The sequence below is a fragment of the Alexandromys fortis genome, unplaced genomic scaffold, assembly GCF_014885135.2.
Source record: "Alexandromys fortis isolate MF-2015 unplaced genomic scaffold, M_Fortis_MF-2015_v1.1 scaffold_50, whole genome shotgun sequence".
Lineage (NCBI taxonomy): Eukaryota > Metazoa > Chordata > Mammalia > Rodentia > Cricetidae > Alexandromys > Alexandromys fortis.
This window is the reverse complement of record NW_026067932.1, coordinates 2,428,494-2,446,989: the sequence shown is the minus strand read 5'-3', so window position 1 is coordinate 2,446,989 and position 18,496 is coordinate 2,428,494. Positions and strand designations below refer to the sequence as shown.

General features: G+C 42.5%; 1 protein-coding gene across 6 annotated transcripts in view; it reads right to left on the bottom strand.

The window, feature by feature from the left end:
* Nucleotides 1-18,496, bottom strand: part of Plxnc1 (plexin C1) — a 159,021-nt gene that overhangs the window by 85,809 nt on the left and 54,716 nt on the right. For all 6 annotated transcript variants that reach the window (XM_050145566.1, XM_050145570.1, XM_050145569.1 and 3 more), the window contains exon 5: nucleotides 8,571-8,685. In XM_050145566.1, the coding sequence (XP_050001523.1) occupies nucleotides 8,571-8,685 (115 nt within the window). The remainder of the gene's footprint in view (nucleotides 1-8,570; nucleotides 8,686-18,496) is intronic.

Below are 18,496 nucleotides of genomic sequence, written 5' to 3'. Positions count from 1 at the left end.
TGCGGCCCTTAAGATATCCTTTTTGTAATATATGATACAGCATGTTTGGAATCGATTTCCTAAAGTGTACTGTTTGAAAATCTATTGATCTATATTGATCTATTTCTACCCCAGTGTCACTGAGTTTTTACTACTTTAAATATCTGGTAAGGCAAATGTCTCCTTATTTATCTTTATTTTCATAGGAATTCCTAGACATGATTCATCCTTTGTAGATTAGCAATTTCCTTATCCAAACGATGCTAAGGTGACTGTGGATCTAACTGGAATAGCAAATGTGTACACACATTTTACAAGCATGTATCTCTACATCACTAAACATTCCCGCCCAAACACAGGATTTTATTTTCATCTGCATGGCTGTAGGGCTGCGGTTTATTTAACAGGGTGTTTCTTGATCTTCCGAGGTTAAGATACCCGTGTCACCTCTTTATTACTTCCTATGAATGCTATCAGATAATAGCCCAATCTGCTTTTAAAATTAGCAATGGTTTTACTGTGTGGTTAAATAAATGAAGAGATATACAGGAAGAGGGTTTTGTGAGCGTCTGCGTTCTGTGCAAAGGTGTAGTGTGTTTGTAGGAGCAACAACAACAACAAAAAGAGCCTTGAAATTCCAAGGTGCCAAACCAAATTTCTCCAAATGGTATGTCTAAAGAAACAAGGCAGCTATCTCTCCCACTGAGAAAGGAAATTAAAGGAATTAAATGCTAGAAGATGCACTGATGTCGGGCATAGGAGGGAACCTGGTGGGAAGATGGGGTGGGAGTGGACCAAGAGGTGACCCTGCCACCTGTGATGGAGAACGAGGACCCGGGACACCCGGGAAGTCTGGGTTACCCGGGAAGCCTCTTCCAGGCTGAGTTCACCTGGCCTGAAGTCTATGCATCTCTAGCAGACATTTCCTACCTATCTCTCAGGCTGTAGGTTGAACCCAAGGTTTTCCTTGTACATGCTAGGCGAACCCTTTGCCACTAATGTACATTACCAACCCAGCGGGCTGCCATCTGTGATCCCCCTGCCACAGCCTCTGAGTAGTTGGGGTAACAGGTATGTACCACCACCACAGGAAAGAAACCAAACTGTTTTTGCTAGCTCATCTTCACAGGCAACTGAACTCTCAGTCACGCCGACTCCTTTACCCCACGATTCTCTCTACCTCACACACGCTGGTGACTAACTATGTGTTTCTTATATATGTGTGGATAATACTTGATCAGTCTAACAAGAATATCAAAAAATGGGTATCTAAATCCTGTTTTCATCAGCTCTTTAATTATTCCCCATTTCCTTCCAGTTCTCGCAAGCATAATTTTTACATAACTGCAACCATTCTGCTTATTTATTCTATAAATAAGCAAGCTCCTAACATGGCCAAATGCTGTACAAGGGAAAAGAAAAACTAGCAAGCTAAACAGCTACAGTCCTTGTCTTTCTAGAGTTTATCCTAACAGACAGACAGACATCCCGCTAGACTCGCAATGGAGGTCTCATGGCATCCACAGACCCTCAAGAGATGACACAAGCCAGGGCTATGGTAGCACAGTGAAGTAGAAATAGATTCAGGAAGCATTCTGGAGACACGATGACCAGGATTGGAAGAAAAGGCATCAATGTAAGGATTCTGGGGAGGAAATGGACGGACGGATGAAGGCCCCAGAGGTACTCCATGCTGAGATGGGGCTTGCTGAAGAAATGGAGGGCTGGGAGATCAAGATTTCACTTTTGAGTTTATCTCAAGTTCAAGATACTTGTACGACATCAAAAAGAGACATCACGTTGCCCCTGAAGGTCAGAGGACCAATGTGGGCTTGACACAAATGAGACATAAGCCCAAATTAACTCTTCCTCCTCTAGTTGTCTTGGCTATGGTGTTTTACGACAGGAACAGAAAAGCAGCTCAGAGAGCTTCATCAACCCAATATGAGCATCCTTGCTAAATTCATGGCTCTTTCCTAAAAACAGCCGAACCGAGAGGGAAGGATGCTACAATGGTCAGGTGGGATGCCAGGGACAGTGGCGATGTCAATCAGATGGCCATCAACACCAGGCAGAAGATCATGCTGACATACAAATATCTATTTTACTTAACTTTTCTCATTATAACGCCAAACCAGATTTCTAACACTATAAATGTCACTGCCAGAGCAGCTTACGCTTTGGGTTTTCTTCTTTCAGGTTGCTCCCTCGGATTCCACGCCTGGAATTAGTGATTTAAGCAAACTGAGTATATTTATTACTTTGGAAATGTACTGCCAAATTGCTTTCCGAAAAGGTTGTGCTAATTGGCATCAGCAACACTGGGTGTTAGCATAACTTATTATCACTTTAATTTGTATTTATTTCATAACTAGCGAGGTTGAACATATTTCCATATTCATAGCTACTTTCCTGAATCTGCTCTGAGAACATATGCTTTTGACCACTTGCTTTTTGGTATCTTAATGGTTTTCTTTTTCCCCCTAGCTTTATTATCTTATCTTGAGGGATTTTGGCTATGGCAAGTTCTTTGCAGAGGTATACACTTTAATTAAATCTTTCCCTCTTATATCATTATGTATGTATTTATTTATTTATTTATTGCTAGTGTTGGGGTTCAAGCCAGGGGCTTTCACATGTTAGTCAACCCCTCTACTGCTGAACAATACCTCCAGTCTAAGGTTGTTTTTAAAGTAAATTGATTGTATGAATATTTTTCTTTTGTCATTACACATACTTCAGCGCTAAGAAAATAATCATTCCTTTAAATTATGTGAGGCTTGGTTTCATTTTCTGTGGTATTTTTATGTAAATTACTTAATTATACTAGATTTTCTTTATATTTTTTCAAGATCTTTTTTAACTGACATGTATATGTGTGAGAATAAGTATGTGCCGTGTGTGTGTGTGTGTTTAAGTGTGCGTGTGCACATGTGCGTGCCCATGAAGGCCAGAAGAGGATGTCAGATCCCCTGGAACTGGAATCGCAGGTGGTGAGCCACTCAATATAGGTGTTGAGTTTCAGTCCTCCGGAAGAGCGGCAAGCGCTCTTAACTGCTGAGCCATCTCATCAGCCTGAACTATACATTTATATTTAACATGAATTATGAAATAAATGTTTCCATAGTTAAGTTATTGCTTTTTAATAAAATTCTTCTATTTCTCTTTATTTTATAACATCTGATCTTTAAAATGCTTATATTCATCTCTGGGTTCTATTCTATGGGTCTGCATCACTATTTTAAACTCAGAACAGACTGAGAATTGCTGTTGACATCTATCCAACAGTGTAGATGCGCTGTGCAAACATACAATGTATTTGTGCAATAATGTATGTTTATAATCAAGTGACAGTTCTCATGCCTAAATCAACTTTTAAAAATATATATACTTTAGATATTCTAAATCAGCTCATATTATTCCAGATAATCCATACTCATTTCAAAATGTAGAAAAATAAGTAGAAGTAACTTTTCCTAACAAACATGAGATGATTATAGATATACATATATATCTTCCCTACCTTCACAGGAACCTTCTATATGTTTATATACACATAAGTTTTTAGTTGATAAGGTTCTACTATGAAAAATTATAAGTAGATTTGATAGACCACTGCTATGCTTCCCAATTTGTAAAAACCCAAACCCGTCTTGTAGCTCCATGTCACTACAGGGCCAGTTCAGTTTTTACAAGTGGAGGCCCCACTGAGATTGGGAACTAGAGGTTCTCTGAGGGACGCCATCCAGAAGACTGGGCAGCAGGAAAGTAATAAAGAGGAGGTGGGAGGGTGAATATTAGGCCTCAAAGTTTTTTTAAAAAGTCAGAATAAAAAGAGTAAGTTTTTAAAGAGACAGAGTATGGAATGTGTACAGATGTATGTTAGTATGCTGATTGTGTTATCTTCTGTGTTCTGGACTGCAGAAAGACATTGGATTCTTGGAACTGCTAAGAATGGTATTTTGACTTTAAAGTACAGGCCTAAGGATTTGATGCTTTGGAAAAGAGGTTCTGTTTTTATCTCCACAGAGGATGAGAACCTGTGGATTCATTCCAGAAGAATGTGGTTTGATTCACCGAGACCCCCTGAAATGTTGCTGTGAATACCCCCAAGAATGCAGCAGCACCCCTGCTCAGCAGGAAGTAGTTTAAGAGAGAAAAGCTATGCCCAAATTCTCTAAAAGATTGTTTAAGTGGAGTCCCTTCTGCGGTTCTGGAGCAGCAAACCTGCTTCCCAGAGTTCTGCTCTGCTTCCTGCACCATTTTGGACCCAGAGTGAGTGCAGCTCGGGCCGAAAGGCGGCTGGAACAGAGCTTTGTGAGTTGTCAGTGCCCGGCCAGGGGGACGCCATGGTGGTGCCAGGAGCTATGGCGGGGATTTGCACTCATATCAAGAGTGACCCATGTCTCCATCTCTGTCTCTCTCTGTGTCTCTGTCTCTGTATTTGTCTATGTGTTTTTAAGTCTCAGCTTAGTTCCTGGCTCATGCAACTAGTCCTATAGTGACTAGTCCTAGAGCTACAGGACTGTTTTGGGTTTTTACACTAATTACTATCAGGAAAAATTGCCCAAGACAAACTGTTGCAAGCAAACAAACAAATCCTATCTTTGGTAGTTTCTCTAACAAGTATCTCTTAATAAAAGTGACTTTTAAACACAGGGAATACACATTGCCTCTGAAGTGTGTCCCTGAATATTTCTATTACTTTTATAAGTGGAATTTTTTCTAATTTTGTTTTTTTTGAGACAGGGTTTCTCTGTAGCGTTGAAGCCTGTCTTGTAGATCAGGCTGGCCTCGAACTCAGAGATCTGCCTGCCTCTGTCTCCCGAGTGCTGGAATTAAAAGGTGTGTACCACCACCACCCATCTGGAAACTTTCCCTTATAGAATAGAGGTTGAAAGTTTGTTTACCTGACACACAGTATGATTGTTGGTATTTGAGTATTAATTCAACATAGGTAATTAGATTCATTCATTTACACAATTTTTGATATTTTTAAGTTCAGGGGACGCTATGGATCAGACCAAGCCCTTTCAGACCAGGACCCTGCTCATGCTAAGTGTGTGCTCTCCTACCCAGTGACAGCCTGGACTCCCAGAACAGTTTTTAAAATGAATATATTTAGAATATATGCAATAATTAAGAATTAGCAAACAGTGACTTTTTCTGTATTTTATTTCGAATTATTTATAATACTTGCTTCTAGTCTAGGGATTGGACAAGCAACACTGCTGACAGAATGAATGCTGGGTTTCTTCTTTCAGTTCTGCTTTGTGGAAGGGTCTCTACCATCTCTCCTTAGGTCGCTTTGTGGACAATGACTTCATTCCTCTGTCATAATTTTCTTGGTGAACAATTTTCAGTCAACACCGAATCCCTTCATACTTGTTTATTGCACAGCTCTTATTTACGGGACCATGTCTACCTGATGACGTAGATGCAGATTCTAGTTGCCTTCCTTCTCCATTAACGCTAGTCATTCCACTGGGAAAGCCATGCCCACAACCATATATGAAGCCTTCATACTGCTCTCCATGTTTGTCATGGCTAATCTTAGTTGTCAACTTGACTGCCTGTGGACTCAACTCAAACCCAAGCAGCCCGTGAGGATTTTCTTGATTGAATTCAAGGTCAGAAGACCCGCTTTAGGGCTGAGCCACACCTTCTGGTGGCCCATATCAAGGGGGATAGGAGAAGGAAGCTTCTACTTTTCCCCTGCTTGTTCTTACTCTTTCTAGCAAGTTCATCCATCCTGTTGCTGAGGCATTCTCTTGCTGTTATTAGAGACTGCTTCTTCTTTGGGATTCCAGCTCTCTAGAATTTCCCTGGGACTCCAGCACTAGATTGTCCCAATCTAGTCTGGAGACATTCAGTCTCGTACTGAACAACTACCAGATCACTGGCCTTTTGGTTGGGAGATATCCAATTCTGAACAACTCAAGACCACTGCTTGTAAGCCGTTCTACTAAATCACATTTTAATACCTATATGTATTTATACATATATGTTCATTATGCACACACAATCCCCCCCACTCCATCCCGCCTTCCCTCTCTCTAAATTATCCTTCTTTAGAGAACCCTAACACAATGCTCACATAATCACCTGGAGACACATGTGCACAAACAGGAAATTTCTGTTCAATAGCCTCTTGCTCTTTTCGCTAAACAAAAACTTCAGAGAAATCCCTCCTAGATGAACAGGAACTACTCTAATTAATTCTTTTAATTATGTATTCCTCAGTGAAGATGAAGATATCCTATTTACTAGCTGTTTTGTATAAAAAAATAATGCTTCTTCTGATGAACAAAGGTTCTGTAATTTATGGGCTTTTCCTCCCCACTCCCTGCGCCACTCCCATACCTGCCAAGGCACTAGAATGTTACCGGGAATATGATGGGCAGCGAGCAAATGATCTTTGATCTTAGCTGATAGATTGATTTGGGGACAATCACAGACTGTCATCTCTTTAGGTAAGGGTCAGGTATCACTGAAACAATGGCACAAGCTTTCAGGGAAATCAGAGATGGCTGGCCATGAACTAAGAAATATTTTGAAATAACATGATCAAGAGGAGTCGGATTTGGGAGTGTAGCTCAGTAGTAAAGCAGAGAGCGAGAGGAAAGGACACAGAGAGGGAGAGAGACGGGGAGAGAGGGGAAAAGAGGGGTGAGTTCTTATCCATACGCCTAAAAGAATCAATCCAGAGTCAAGGAGGATAGCTTAGTGGTAGAACGCTTGCCTTTGGCACACATAAGGTCTGGGTCTCTCACTGATACTGCCTTTCTGGGGGCGTGTGGGGGGGGGGGTTGAGTCCAGAGATCATTTTAAAGACTAGCTGAAGTGAGATTACCAAATGATTGGGCTGTAAGATGGCTCAGCAGGTAAAGGCACTCTAGGTCACATCTGAGAATGTGAGTTGGACCACATGTGAAGAGGGGACCCAACTCCACTAGCGTGCTTACCACATCCATGCTGTGGCATGCATAACACACATGAAATGTTAACTAAATTCTCGTCTCTAACTTGTAGACAGTGATGTCATGACTGTGTGGGAGGACTCTGCTCAGACCCGTGGTGAGCCACAGTGGGGACTCCGGGCGGGGAAGAACAAACCAGTGGTTGCTCGTCTGCAAGCCTTCTGACATGGTTTTGTTTGAGACAGGGTCTCACTGTGGAGTCCTAGCTGGCCTGAAACTTACTGTGGAAGCCACGCTGCTCTCAAACTCACAGAAATCCTCCTGCCTCTGCCTCCCAAGAGATTACAGGTGTGATCCACTACTCCTTAGTGGGTCTAAAGCATGTTTTTGAAGTGTTCAAGATGGCATATTAGTGGTGATTTAGTTATAGCACCCCTCGGTTGGTAAGCTAATTTGTAAGTAGCACTTTCAAACTACTTTTTTATACGACACAAAAAGTCACCCATAAGGGTTCTTTTAATGATAAGGGAAAAATACCTTGCATAATCCTAACCCTTGTCAGAGTCCCGAGAACATCAAAACATCTTAATACTTTCTGCCTACTACGTCGCACCAAAGCCAGCTGGGCTTTCAGACCAACCAGCGAAGGATCTGGCTATTCCTGGGTATGGATGGCTGAACCCCGTTTACCCAGAATCTGACCCCCTGGAACGAGCTGGCAGGACCATGTCTGGAGTTTTGGCTATCAGCCTCAATCCAGAAGACGGCTAAAAGTGACAAGAGCAAGTCAACTATCAGCCCATGCGTTCTGAGGGGTCATGGCCGGAAAGTTGAGTTCTTTTATTATTTACCACTCAGTAAATGCTCTGGCTTCCCTTTATTAAATGTTAAATCATCTTAAGTGGCGTGGTGCTTGCGATTTGAAATGGCAAAGTGAGAAGAGAAAGTGGCCCATTTCCTTGTTAATGTGGCATTCAAACGAAACACAGAGCGTGCAGCAGACAGGTTAACTGGCTGCCGACGGGGACGCTGTACAATCATTCATAACACAAGAGCCATGATTAGGGAGAAAATGTCTCCTTACAGGAGGGAGTGTGCAGGGAATTCTGCTCCCCTCAGGGCAGGGTAGGCATGTGTAACAGGGAGAGTTCTGCCTCAGTATGTTCCTCGTGTCCCTTCTCTCATGCCAGGTCAAGAGCTCTCCAAGGGACCTGTCCACTTTGTTCATCCTCCTGGGTAACTTTATGCCTACGGACAGTTAATTCGCAGGCTGAACACAGTGGCGTAAAGACTGCCTGATCAAAACCAAGTCCCACGGTGAGCCACGCTGCGGAAATCTGCTTGACCACAAGTCTGAGCTTACTTTTCGCTATTTTGAAAATCAAGGTGTATCCAAAAAAAAAAAAATGCATATTTAACTACTGAAGGTCGTCTTTACCAAGCGAGATGGCAAACTCCATGGGGGGTGGGGCTGTGCCTACTAGGTTATCACTATGTCCTTGGCACCTTGCAGATGGATGGTATCTGGGAGGCCCTGCCATTCACCAACAGAATGAATGGAATTCTCTCACTAGGCCTATTTCATTTTTAAACAATCTTCTTTATACCCAGAAGGAAGCTGTGCGATATAAGACAATATCATGAAGAACAAATAAAAACATTTCTCCTTACCCTTTCTCTGAGGTTTCGAATGATCTGAATTTTCGGGCATTTTTTAGGTCCAGATGAAATATCCAGCCAGTTTTCAAAGCTCCCTGCATGTGTGCAGTCTCCTCGAAAAGTGCACCTAAAAAAACAAAAACAAAGCAAAAATCAACAATAGATAAATTGGGAGCCGTACACATGCCCGTTAACTACAACTGTCTCGTGGTCTGCTTCAGGACGAAACACTTTGTACAGTGGGCTGTTGATTTTGAATGCTAATAGTGAAATGATAAGAATATCATGAAAAGCAACAAAAACATAGCAGTGTGTGTGTGAGTGTGTGTGTGTGTGTGTGTGTGTGTGTGTGTGTGTGGTGTGGTTTCATCAGGTCTAGGAGCAGAGGACAAATGTTGACAACATGGTGAACTTAGACCCCTAAGCTATCTCTCAAGATGACACCGTCCAATACATTCATCCAAATTGCCTTCTTGCAGGGATTCAGAAACAAAGAGTTCCTGTGCAGAAATTCCTCCCAAGAACAGTCCAGAAAAGCTTTATATTTTGTATACATTTTAGGTTAGCAACACATCGCTAGAATACCAACCTAGTGAGTGATTCATTTTGTGTTAAAAAAATAAATAATAAAGCTACTGTTTGGTGCCTTCTAACATGATGATTAAATGAAAATATTTCAAGGGCAGAGTCTGCCCAAGAATATAATAAGACATTCCTTAACCATCTGCTCCAGAACATTTATTTAGACAGATACCAAATTATATCAAAAGATACGAGAAAAACATTTTGCAAGGCCACTTTCCCAGGTCAGCCAGCTCAGAGGAGGCCCCAAATAAATCTTAGGTTGTGGCCAGGGCCACATACTCTGAAAAATAGATGCTTTCAAGCTGCGAGCACTGGCTTCCTTGGTGTGTTGGCCACTCTAGGTCACATTCACTTACCAGATGGGTCACCAACCCATCAGGGAGAATGAGTACCAAGAACCACACTGTCTTCAAATGGCACTGCACCATGTAGACCCTCCATGAGGAACATGGAGTAGCTTGAAAGATCACACCCCCCTCCAGGCAAAGGATAAAATGAAGGTAAGGGCGTGTGAAGAACCCTGAGTCTTAAAAGAAATTAAAAACCCATGATTCATGAGATCCCCACACATCTAAATGATGACAGCAATCACTTGGGGCGGGGGAGCAGTGCCGTTATGAATGGGCCCAAACAATACATCTGACTTCAAAAGATTTTTATTTCTTCTTCCTCTCCTTTCTCTTTTTAATTCTTAACAATTTAGGCCTCGTGGCTTCTCCTTGATTCTGTGCTCATTTGAATATGCCAAATATAGAACAGGAAGTTTGGTGAGTTTCACTAATCACCATCGCCAAGTACTTAGCTTGTCGTCCATCAAGAAACTGGGCTCCCCAGGAGCCTATCTGTATCCTAGCTCCCCCTACGTCTGTGCCAGTCCTCTGACTTCAGAACCAAAGGGGTTTTCATTAGCAATTCTCCGAGGCTGTAAATCTACCTGACCCATGATGGCTTGCTCGTCCGTCACGGATGTTAAGTTCAAATTAAAGCTCCCTCAATGTCAGAAGGAGTTTGCTAGCTCTGCGGCTCTGGAGCTCAGAGAATACCAAGACTGGGGGGGTCCTTATTTGTATCCGAAAAGGATCATGCCTGACAAAAACTCCCTGCCTCTTCTGGACCCTCTGGTTTGTATCAGGGCACTTCCTCTGCCTGGAAGGGAGGAAGGGGAGAAAAATTAAGCCAACTCTACAGAGACTGGAGTACAAATATTTTTTGCAGGCTCTTAATGCTGACTAGAAGTCAAGGCCTAAGGCTGCCAAAAAAACAAGTGTAAAATATTTCATACAAATAGTGCTATGATTTGCCAATTTGCGGGCAGAAAAAATCAGCCATGCCGCAGCGCTATCGCTCCATTCCCTGAACTATAGCATCTCTCGTCAGAGGCACACATTTTGATATTTGATCATATGTTGCCTTGAATTACAACTTAACTGTCTCATATGTCCATGCCATTTCTCCCCCAGACAGCACTAAGCCCTTTGAAGGAAGAGAGTATCTTGATGTTTCTTTAGCAAATCCCCAAGCGTCTGCTAGCATGAGAAGCAAATACTAGGGTTTCGATAAATAGTTTTGAATGAACGGATGAAATATGAAATCTCTATAGGTCTCTTCTGCAGGGTTTTCTTTTTTCTTTCTAGAGAGGCAATTTATGTTTGATTCCTCTTTCTGGCAAAGAGACTGTTTTTCATATAAGCCAAAAGTTTAGAGCGAGAGATCAAATTAGGAGTCACGGTTAGTTTATTTTTTGAAAAAGAAAGTGAGACAACCTATATATAATGGGCTGTTCGTTTTCCATTCCTCATGAAACAAAACCTGACCATGTTGCACGTCTAAACACAAATTCTTTGTTTATGTAAGAAAGGCATCTCTGAAATTCTTTAACTCTCATTCTTTGCCCTTCACCGGTTTAAAAAAAAATTAAATTTAAAAAAAAAACATATAAAGTAAGCCACAAGACTGAGAATGTATGACCAGATGGTCAGCCAACAGCAGTATCTTATTACTTCTCAAGTATTACAGATTGTAGAATCTTCCCGACAGCACGATACCCACACATTCTCATTTCTCAAGGAGGGGGAGCAAAGCTTAACGCTCCCGCATTTTAGTAAACAAAACCAGGGGCTTCAAGACGATTCCTTTGGAAAATTATTCTCATTCTTGTGGCTCAAGCAAGGAAATGGCCAAATGAATGAATCCTCAATCCATTGCCCGAATGACATGAATATCATTGTTAGGCATGACCTATGAGGTGGTTCAGTCCCTAGTGGCTCCTCTTACCCCTCCCGATGGCAGATTCTCCCTCCAACCCCCTCAGGGTGGCATGTAGATCGGGGTGGCCTCAAGATCACAGTGCAGGAGACCAATGATGTCTCCAAACATCAGATCCTTCTTCCTCCATCTCCCATGGGCTAGAATTTCAAGCAAGCAATCTACTAGCAACATCCTACATCTCTTCACTTGCTCCACTTCTGTTTTTCCAGGCCATGGATAGGTGGGGAATTGGAGTCAACTTAGCATGAGTGTGTCCTGGAGAAAACGTCAGAGTGTGTATGTACTTTTTACTGATGCTATCCTATTTGCTATCCCCTCTTCTGGGGATATGCCTTCATCCTCTTCCACAGAACACTGAGACCTGTATATTTATAAAGAGATTTATTTCTTAAGAAGCTGGGATATCCAAGACTGGAAGTCTGACTCTGGCAAGACGCTTCTGGCTATGTCGTTCCTTGGAAGAAGGTAGCAGGTTAAGAGATTATAAGAAGAGACACTGAGTTCACTATCTCTAGCCTTTCATTTCATAACAGATGTAAGCATCCATGGGCGTTGAGTGCTTTTGGCCTAAATGCTTCCCACTAATTTCCACCCCAACCCCTCAACACTGCTGCACTAGGGTTTCAGTTTCTAATATGCCTCGAGAAGGACACATTCAAGCCACAACATGCCACATCTGGCCCTAAAACTTCACACCCTTCTCACGTGAAAACTACATTCAATCTCAACAGACCCCAAAGACTTAACTGGCCCGATACCAAATCAAAATCAAGACTCTCACAGAACGCAATGATGGGTGAGACCCTAGGCATGATACATCGTGAGATAAATTCCTCTCCAGCTGTGACATGTGAAAATTACATATGGTAGCTGAGCACAAAATACAATGATGAGATAGGTGGGCAGATATTCTCATTCTATAGGAAGAACTAAGCACAAAGAGGCATATAACTGGTTCCATGTTAAGTCTACAACCCAAAAAATGTGGAGAACATAAAATCTTCAGTACATGTACCACATCCTGGCACAGGGTTACCAAACACTCAGGCTGCTATGCCTCTAAGGTTAGGATTGGCTTAGTCCACTTAACAGCTCTCATAATCTAGGTCTTATACCTGTAGTTCAAGGGACTTAGTGGTGGTTTAATTCTGAGGTCTCAGAAACTGCCCCGTTCCCATCCTTTGACTTTCTAGGCATTGCTATAGAAGAGACTTTCTAGGCATGATGTGGGATTTCCCTCTGTGTGCTGTGATTACCATTAATGAATAAAGAAACTGTTTTGGACCTATAACAGGGCAAAACTTAGTTAGGCAGGGAAAACTAAACTGAATGCTGGGATAAAGAAGGGCAGAGCCAGAGAGAAGCCATGTAGCCCTGCCAGAGACAGACAAAACTTTAGCCGGTAAGTCATAGTCACGTGGCGATACACAGATTAATAGAAATGGGTTAAACCAATATGTAAGAGTTAGCCAATAAGAAGCTAGAGCTTATGGGCCAAGCAGTGATTTAATTAATACAGTTTCTGTGTGATTATTTCAGGGCTAAGCAGCTGGGAACCAACAAGCAGCCTCCTACTACATAGGCACTCTCTCTTTGGCCCTGTAGGAGGTTTCTGCATAGGCTCCCAGGCTGTCTGTGGTGTTTAGATGGAGGCCATGATAGCTTCCCAGCTCACCAACTCTGCACAGTTATAAAACTAGTAGCAAGTAGACGCTATGATGGCCTACCACATGCACCCTCTAGAATGTCAGTCTAGGCTGTATCTAGGCCTGCTTGAGCCACAGCTGGGGTGGCCTAGGTGCACTGAGCCAGATAACAAGGAACAGAGTCCCCAAGTGGCCTGGCAAGTAAATGCTGAGGACTTTAGGGCACCTCTCTGGAAGCTGTATCCTAAAGGACCCAACCTACTTTGAAGAGGTCAATCCTCTGCTATCTTGAGGAACTGGAACCTGGGTTGCCTTTCTTCTATGGTAATTTCTAGTAAACAGTCCATAGCCACACCCTAATTTCATCTTATAAAAACATGTCTTCATTCTTTATCTGGGCAGCTGATAATTTTCCAAAACCTTCTTCCTCTTCCCATTTAATTACAAACTCTGGATTTCAATCACGTTTATTCATTCACATCTTACTATATCCAATAAAAAGTAATCACACGGCTCCTTCAATATTTAGCTTAGCAATCCTTCCACCAGAGATCTAAGTCCCTCTTCCACAAAGTCCCAGGACATGGGCATAGTTCCACCAATTTCCTCGCAACTGGTTAGCAAGGTATGAATGAGAACAGTCCCACATAGGCTCATGTACTTGGACACTTGATCCCTAGGTTTGTGGCAGGGTTTGGAGAGGTTATTTAGGAGGCAGAGCCTTGTTGGAGGAAGTCTATCATGAGGGGCATGAACTGAGGGTTTACAGCCTCTCCTGCTTCCCATGTACATATGACATGTGATCACTCGACTTCCCACTCCTGACACCCCATCATGATGGCACCAGCTATTGATTATATCATCATCCTGGCTTCTTGGGACCAATGATGGTCTGAGTCCATTCTGTGTTCTTATAACAGGACACTGCAGACTGGGTTATTATTGTGAAGAACAAATTATTATTTTTTTCCTTACAGTTCTAGAAGTCCAAAGTTGTAGGGTTCAGACCTGGCAAAGACATTTTTGATGCATCTCTCTATGGTGGAAAGGTAAGAAAAGACAAGAGCAAGAGACAGAACTCACAGCCTCAAGCCTGTGCATAACTGGATTAATCTATTCCTGACTACAAAGCTCTCGTGACATAAACACCTCCCTACAGGCCCCACCCCTGACATGCCCTACCCCAACAAGCTTCACCCCAACAGAATCCCCTCTCTTCTAGCAGGCCCCTCTCCCAACAGCCCCCCAACCATTCCCTTTCTCAACAGGCCTCACCCCAACTAGCCTCACCTCCAACAGAACCCACCCCAATAGGCCCAACCTCCCAACTCCGCATACAACACACCTTTTGCCAGGATAGTTATCAATCTGAAAGCCGTAAGATCTCGATTGCTATCTGTGATGGCTGACTTTAATGGCAACTTGTCACAGATTAGGATCATCCGTGTAAACAGCTTCACCAGAGGGCTTGTTCTGATTGCCTTGACTGATCTGGGAAGGACCACCCTAAATGAAGGGGGGCACCTCCCGGCAGCAACCCAGATTATAAAGGACTTTTTGCTCTCTTGGCCTTCCCGCTTGCATCTTAATTAGTTCACCTGTTGCTGGTGCTGATTCCTGCACTGACAGCAGAACCAGCCTTTCTGGACCACTGTTGCTTGCTGGGAAATAGCAGTTCTCTATGAATCTTCCAAGTTTCGGGCATCAGAGAGAGACTGCAGAGGTACCCAGCCTTGGAGACTAGGTAACTACCGGGTACTTAGCCTCCTCACTGTGGGACAGCCATGGTGGGATTACTCTAACTGTTGAGGCACCCAGCTTCAAGGACCAAGCAACTACCAGGTTCTCAGATAGGAGACAGCAGTCACTATTTCAGTGAAGCTAATTTAATGTATACACACATACATACATGTTCTATATGCTTTGTTCCTCTAGAAACCCGACTAAAATACTGTTTTATTTTATTTTATTTCTATTCCTAATTATATCTTATGCCTACATGATAAAGTCAATAAGTAGATAGAAATCTACTTGAAAATTAGAAAACAAAGCTGTCCAAATGAGAAGAAAAGAAGTTAATTTCTCAAAAAAGCTTTTCTTAGGTGAAAAACTCTTTATGTGGTAACAATTAGTGCATGCAACTATTTAAGAAGCCTGTTCTCAGTTTACTATAAATGTGTTATAGAGCTCAATTTGCTCAAAATAATAATAGACTTTAATACCGCCAATTTGAATATATAAGAAAATGGACCACCTCCTCCATCTGTAACCCAGAAAACATGTTCCAAATCTACACAGTCCCTAAGAGGTAAACAGGGAGCTTCAGATACTGCTAAGCTTGCTGTTTGAAGTTTCGAAAGTACTCTGATACATTGCTTCTGAAGTAAACAGAAATCTGTGTAGTCCCTAAGACCCCTGATAAGCTACCCCACGCAAGCATGGAGGCAACAGTATTGGTGCTGGGCACTGTTCTAAAGTTCACAGCCAGCTCTCACAACTATATCCTCCTATGCCAGTGGTTCTCAACCTTCCAAATGCTGCAAGCCTCTAATACAGTTCCTCATGCTGTGGCGACCCGCCCCCCCCCCCACCCCCACCACAAAACTACTTTTGTTGCTACTTCATAACTGTAATTTTGCTACTGTTAGGAATTTTAATGTAAACATCTGTGTTTTCCAATGGTCTTAGGCGACCCCTGTGAAAGGGTCATTTGACCTCCAAAGGGGTCAAACCTACAAGTTGAGAACCACTGTTCTTTAGGAACAAAATAAGTTCAAAGGCACACAGGCTCACTCACCGTTATGTGGCTGTCAAGTGGCAGAAATCTGACCTTATAACTACATGCTTGCCCACCTAGCTGGACAGCTTCCTAGAACTTTAGCCACCATTTTCTAAAGGGCACAGGATAAGGCCTCTCAGGGTGCCTCCTTGTTTCCTGGGCCTCAACAGTCTTTAAAAAGCGTGGCTAGACTCAGGCAAGACAGGGAAGTGAGTCTCAGGTGTCAGAAAACAGAGAGTGAGGCCATCTTTAGCACGAAAAGCATGGTGAGGTTTCAGGTGAGAAACACTTAACAGGGAGATTCTAAAAGGCCTTGGATTTTTGTCATCATGGCAGCCAGTTCTGCTAAAGATTAAAATCCCTGGTGGACTTATCCCCACAAGCCTATTGTGCTCCAAAAATTGCTTGCAAACCATCTGTTTATAATATAAAATATATTTCCCCCATAGAAATAATATTATAAGCAGTGATTAGGTTTCCAGGTTAGGCCACAAAACCCATTTACCCATAATATAGCCTTGATATTATATATCTGCAATAAAAGAATAGCAGAAAACAAGGAGACTGTAGCCATTTGAATTATATAGCAGTTTTTCTTCTTCTTTATTTGTGTTTCTGCTCAGTTGGTAGTCTGGGAATGGTGCCCAACTGGATTGACTTTTAAATTTATTATTATTGTATTGTATTTGTATAGCATTTCTATTTTTTTTAAATGGGCATGGCTTAAACTTTCAATTGTTTTCATGCTAACACAAAGGACAGGAAGACCCCACTTCTGAAACCTGAAGTTTCCAGGTAGGTGAAGTGCCCCTGGGCAGGGCTGGGCTGGGGGAGGGGGCAAACCTTGAGAATCTGACTATTAGGCTAGAATCGCTCAGTAAAAAAAAAAATTACCACTTACTCAACCTTGAAATAGAAACTCTCACAGAAATGTAACTCCTACTTCCTGCCGCTAGAATTACATCAGCATCCTCCAATCTAATTCTTCACCAAGAGCAGGCCGTCCCCGAAGGAATCTGATAACTAAATATCAGGTAATTGGCTCGAATGTGGGGTGAGTGTGACCTGTGCCAGAGATCCTACACAGATAAAATATCAGGGCACTTTTAACAAGCCAACGATCCAGCTTCTCTCCTCTCCCATAGGCACCTGCATCTTCAAGGAGGGATGTTTCCTCCAAGAGCATCCCAAGGTCCTCGGCTACGTGATTTGCAACAGAGGTCTCTGTCTTTAGGAAAGGTACAGAGCACAAAAGAGGGACCAGGTGGTCTCCAGAGTTGTGTGACATTCATTACGGTTGCCAGTCCATGAGATGAAGGAGTCAGACTCCATTAAATGAAGGAGAATGGGAAGTCACTGTGACAAACGAAACTCTGAATTAAAGGCTCCCAGAATCAGGAAGGGGGGATGCCAAAATACAAGACCAAAATAACTTGCTAAGAAAGCTGAAAAATTGGATCTTCATCACTGATCTGCAAATCAGTCTACATGAGAAAACTACACTAATAACACATGAATCTAGTATTTTTTTTTTTAAGGCAAAAATGTCTAGCGTGCCAGGCAATGCCTTTCACATGATTTCATTCATTTATTCTTCACACAAAAACCTACAAAGTAACTATCACGATTGTCCCCAATTAACAGACATGGGCGAGTGCAGTTTAACAAGCCTCTCCATTACCTTCCTAAGGCACGGTTATTATGTGAAAAAAACTGAGATTCTGAGTTAGGCAGGAGGGCATGACAAGATTGTGTTCTCATCTACCAGTCTGTGTTGGCACTCACAACAGTTAACATGGTAGCTGACTGAAGAGCCTTCCCCTCAGACCACTTTGTGCCCCTGTGACAGAAAGTCATCAGTGGGAAACTCTTTTTTTTTTTTTTAACAGCTCCAAAGGCTAGGAAATCCAAGGTCAATGGCTTGTATCCAGCAAGAGCCATTTTGCTTCATCATCCTATGGCAGAAGACAGCAATGCAGGAGAAGGTGTGTATATGTCAAATAGTAAGACATCACAAGTGGATTCATATGTTAGCCCATTCATGAGTGTAGAGCTCTCATGAACTAAACATCTCCCATGAGATCTCACCTCCCAACACTGTTGCGCCAGGGGTTGTTTTCAGCACAGGCTTTTGTGGGGGTGGGGGTGGGGGACACATTCAAGCCACGGCACCTTTGTTTTGCTATGGATCTTGCATTATTTCTAAGACCAGTAAGAAAAATTCATTAACCTTCACGAAACAGGCATCACTGTCACTACCTCCATGTCAAATGCAAGGAAACTGGGGAACAGGGAGGTTGGTTAGCATGGTATCTAGTGTCTGGCAACAGCATCCACACTCTTTGTGCTATATCAATTGTTCAATATTTTTATAGTTTTCCATAGTGGGAACATAAGTACCAAAGTGATACTACTATGTTGATTTTCCCAGGATGTGTCCATATAGGAAAATACAATTTATATGGAATTTAGTGAGATGTTAGTGTTCAGACCAAGAAGTTTGGGTTAAATGTTACATGAAATTAAAAAGGTCTCCTGCTGCAAGTCTCTGGGGGCCTCAACTATGCCACTGTGCCTTATAACTTGCCAAGACTAGGATGAGTGAGGCACCCACTCTGAACTCTTGCTGGGTGTTATCTTGAGGGACTAGAAACTCCAGT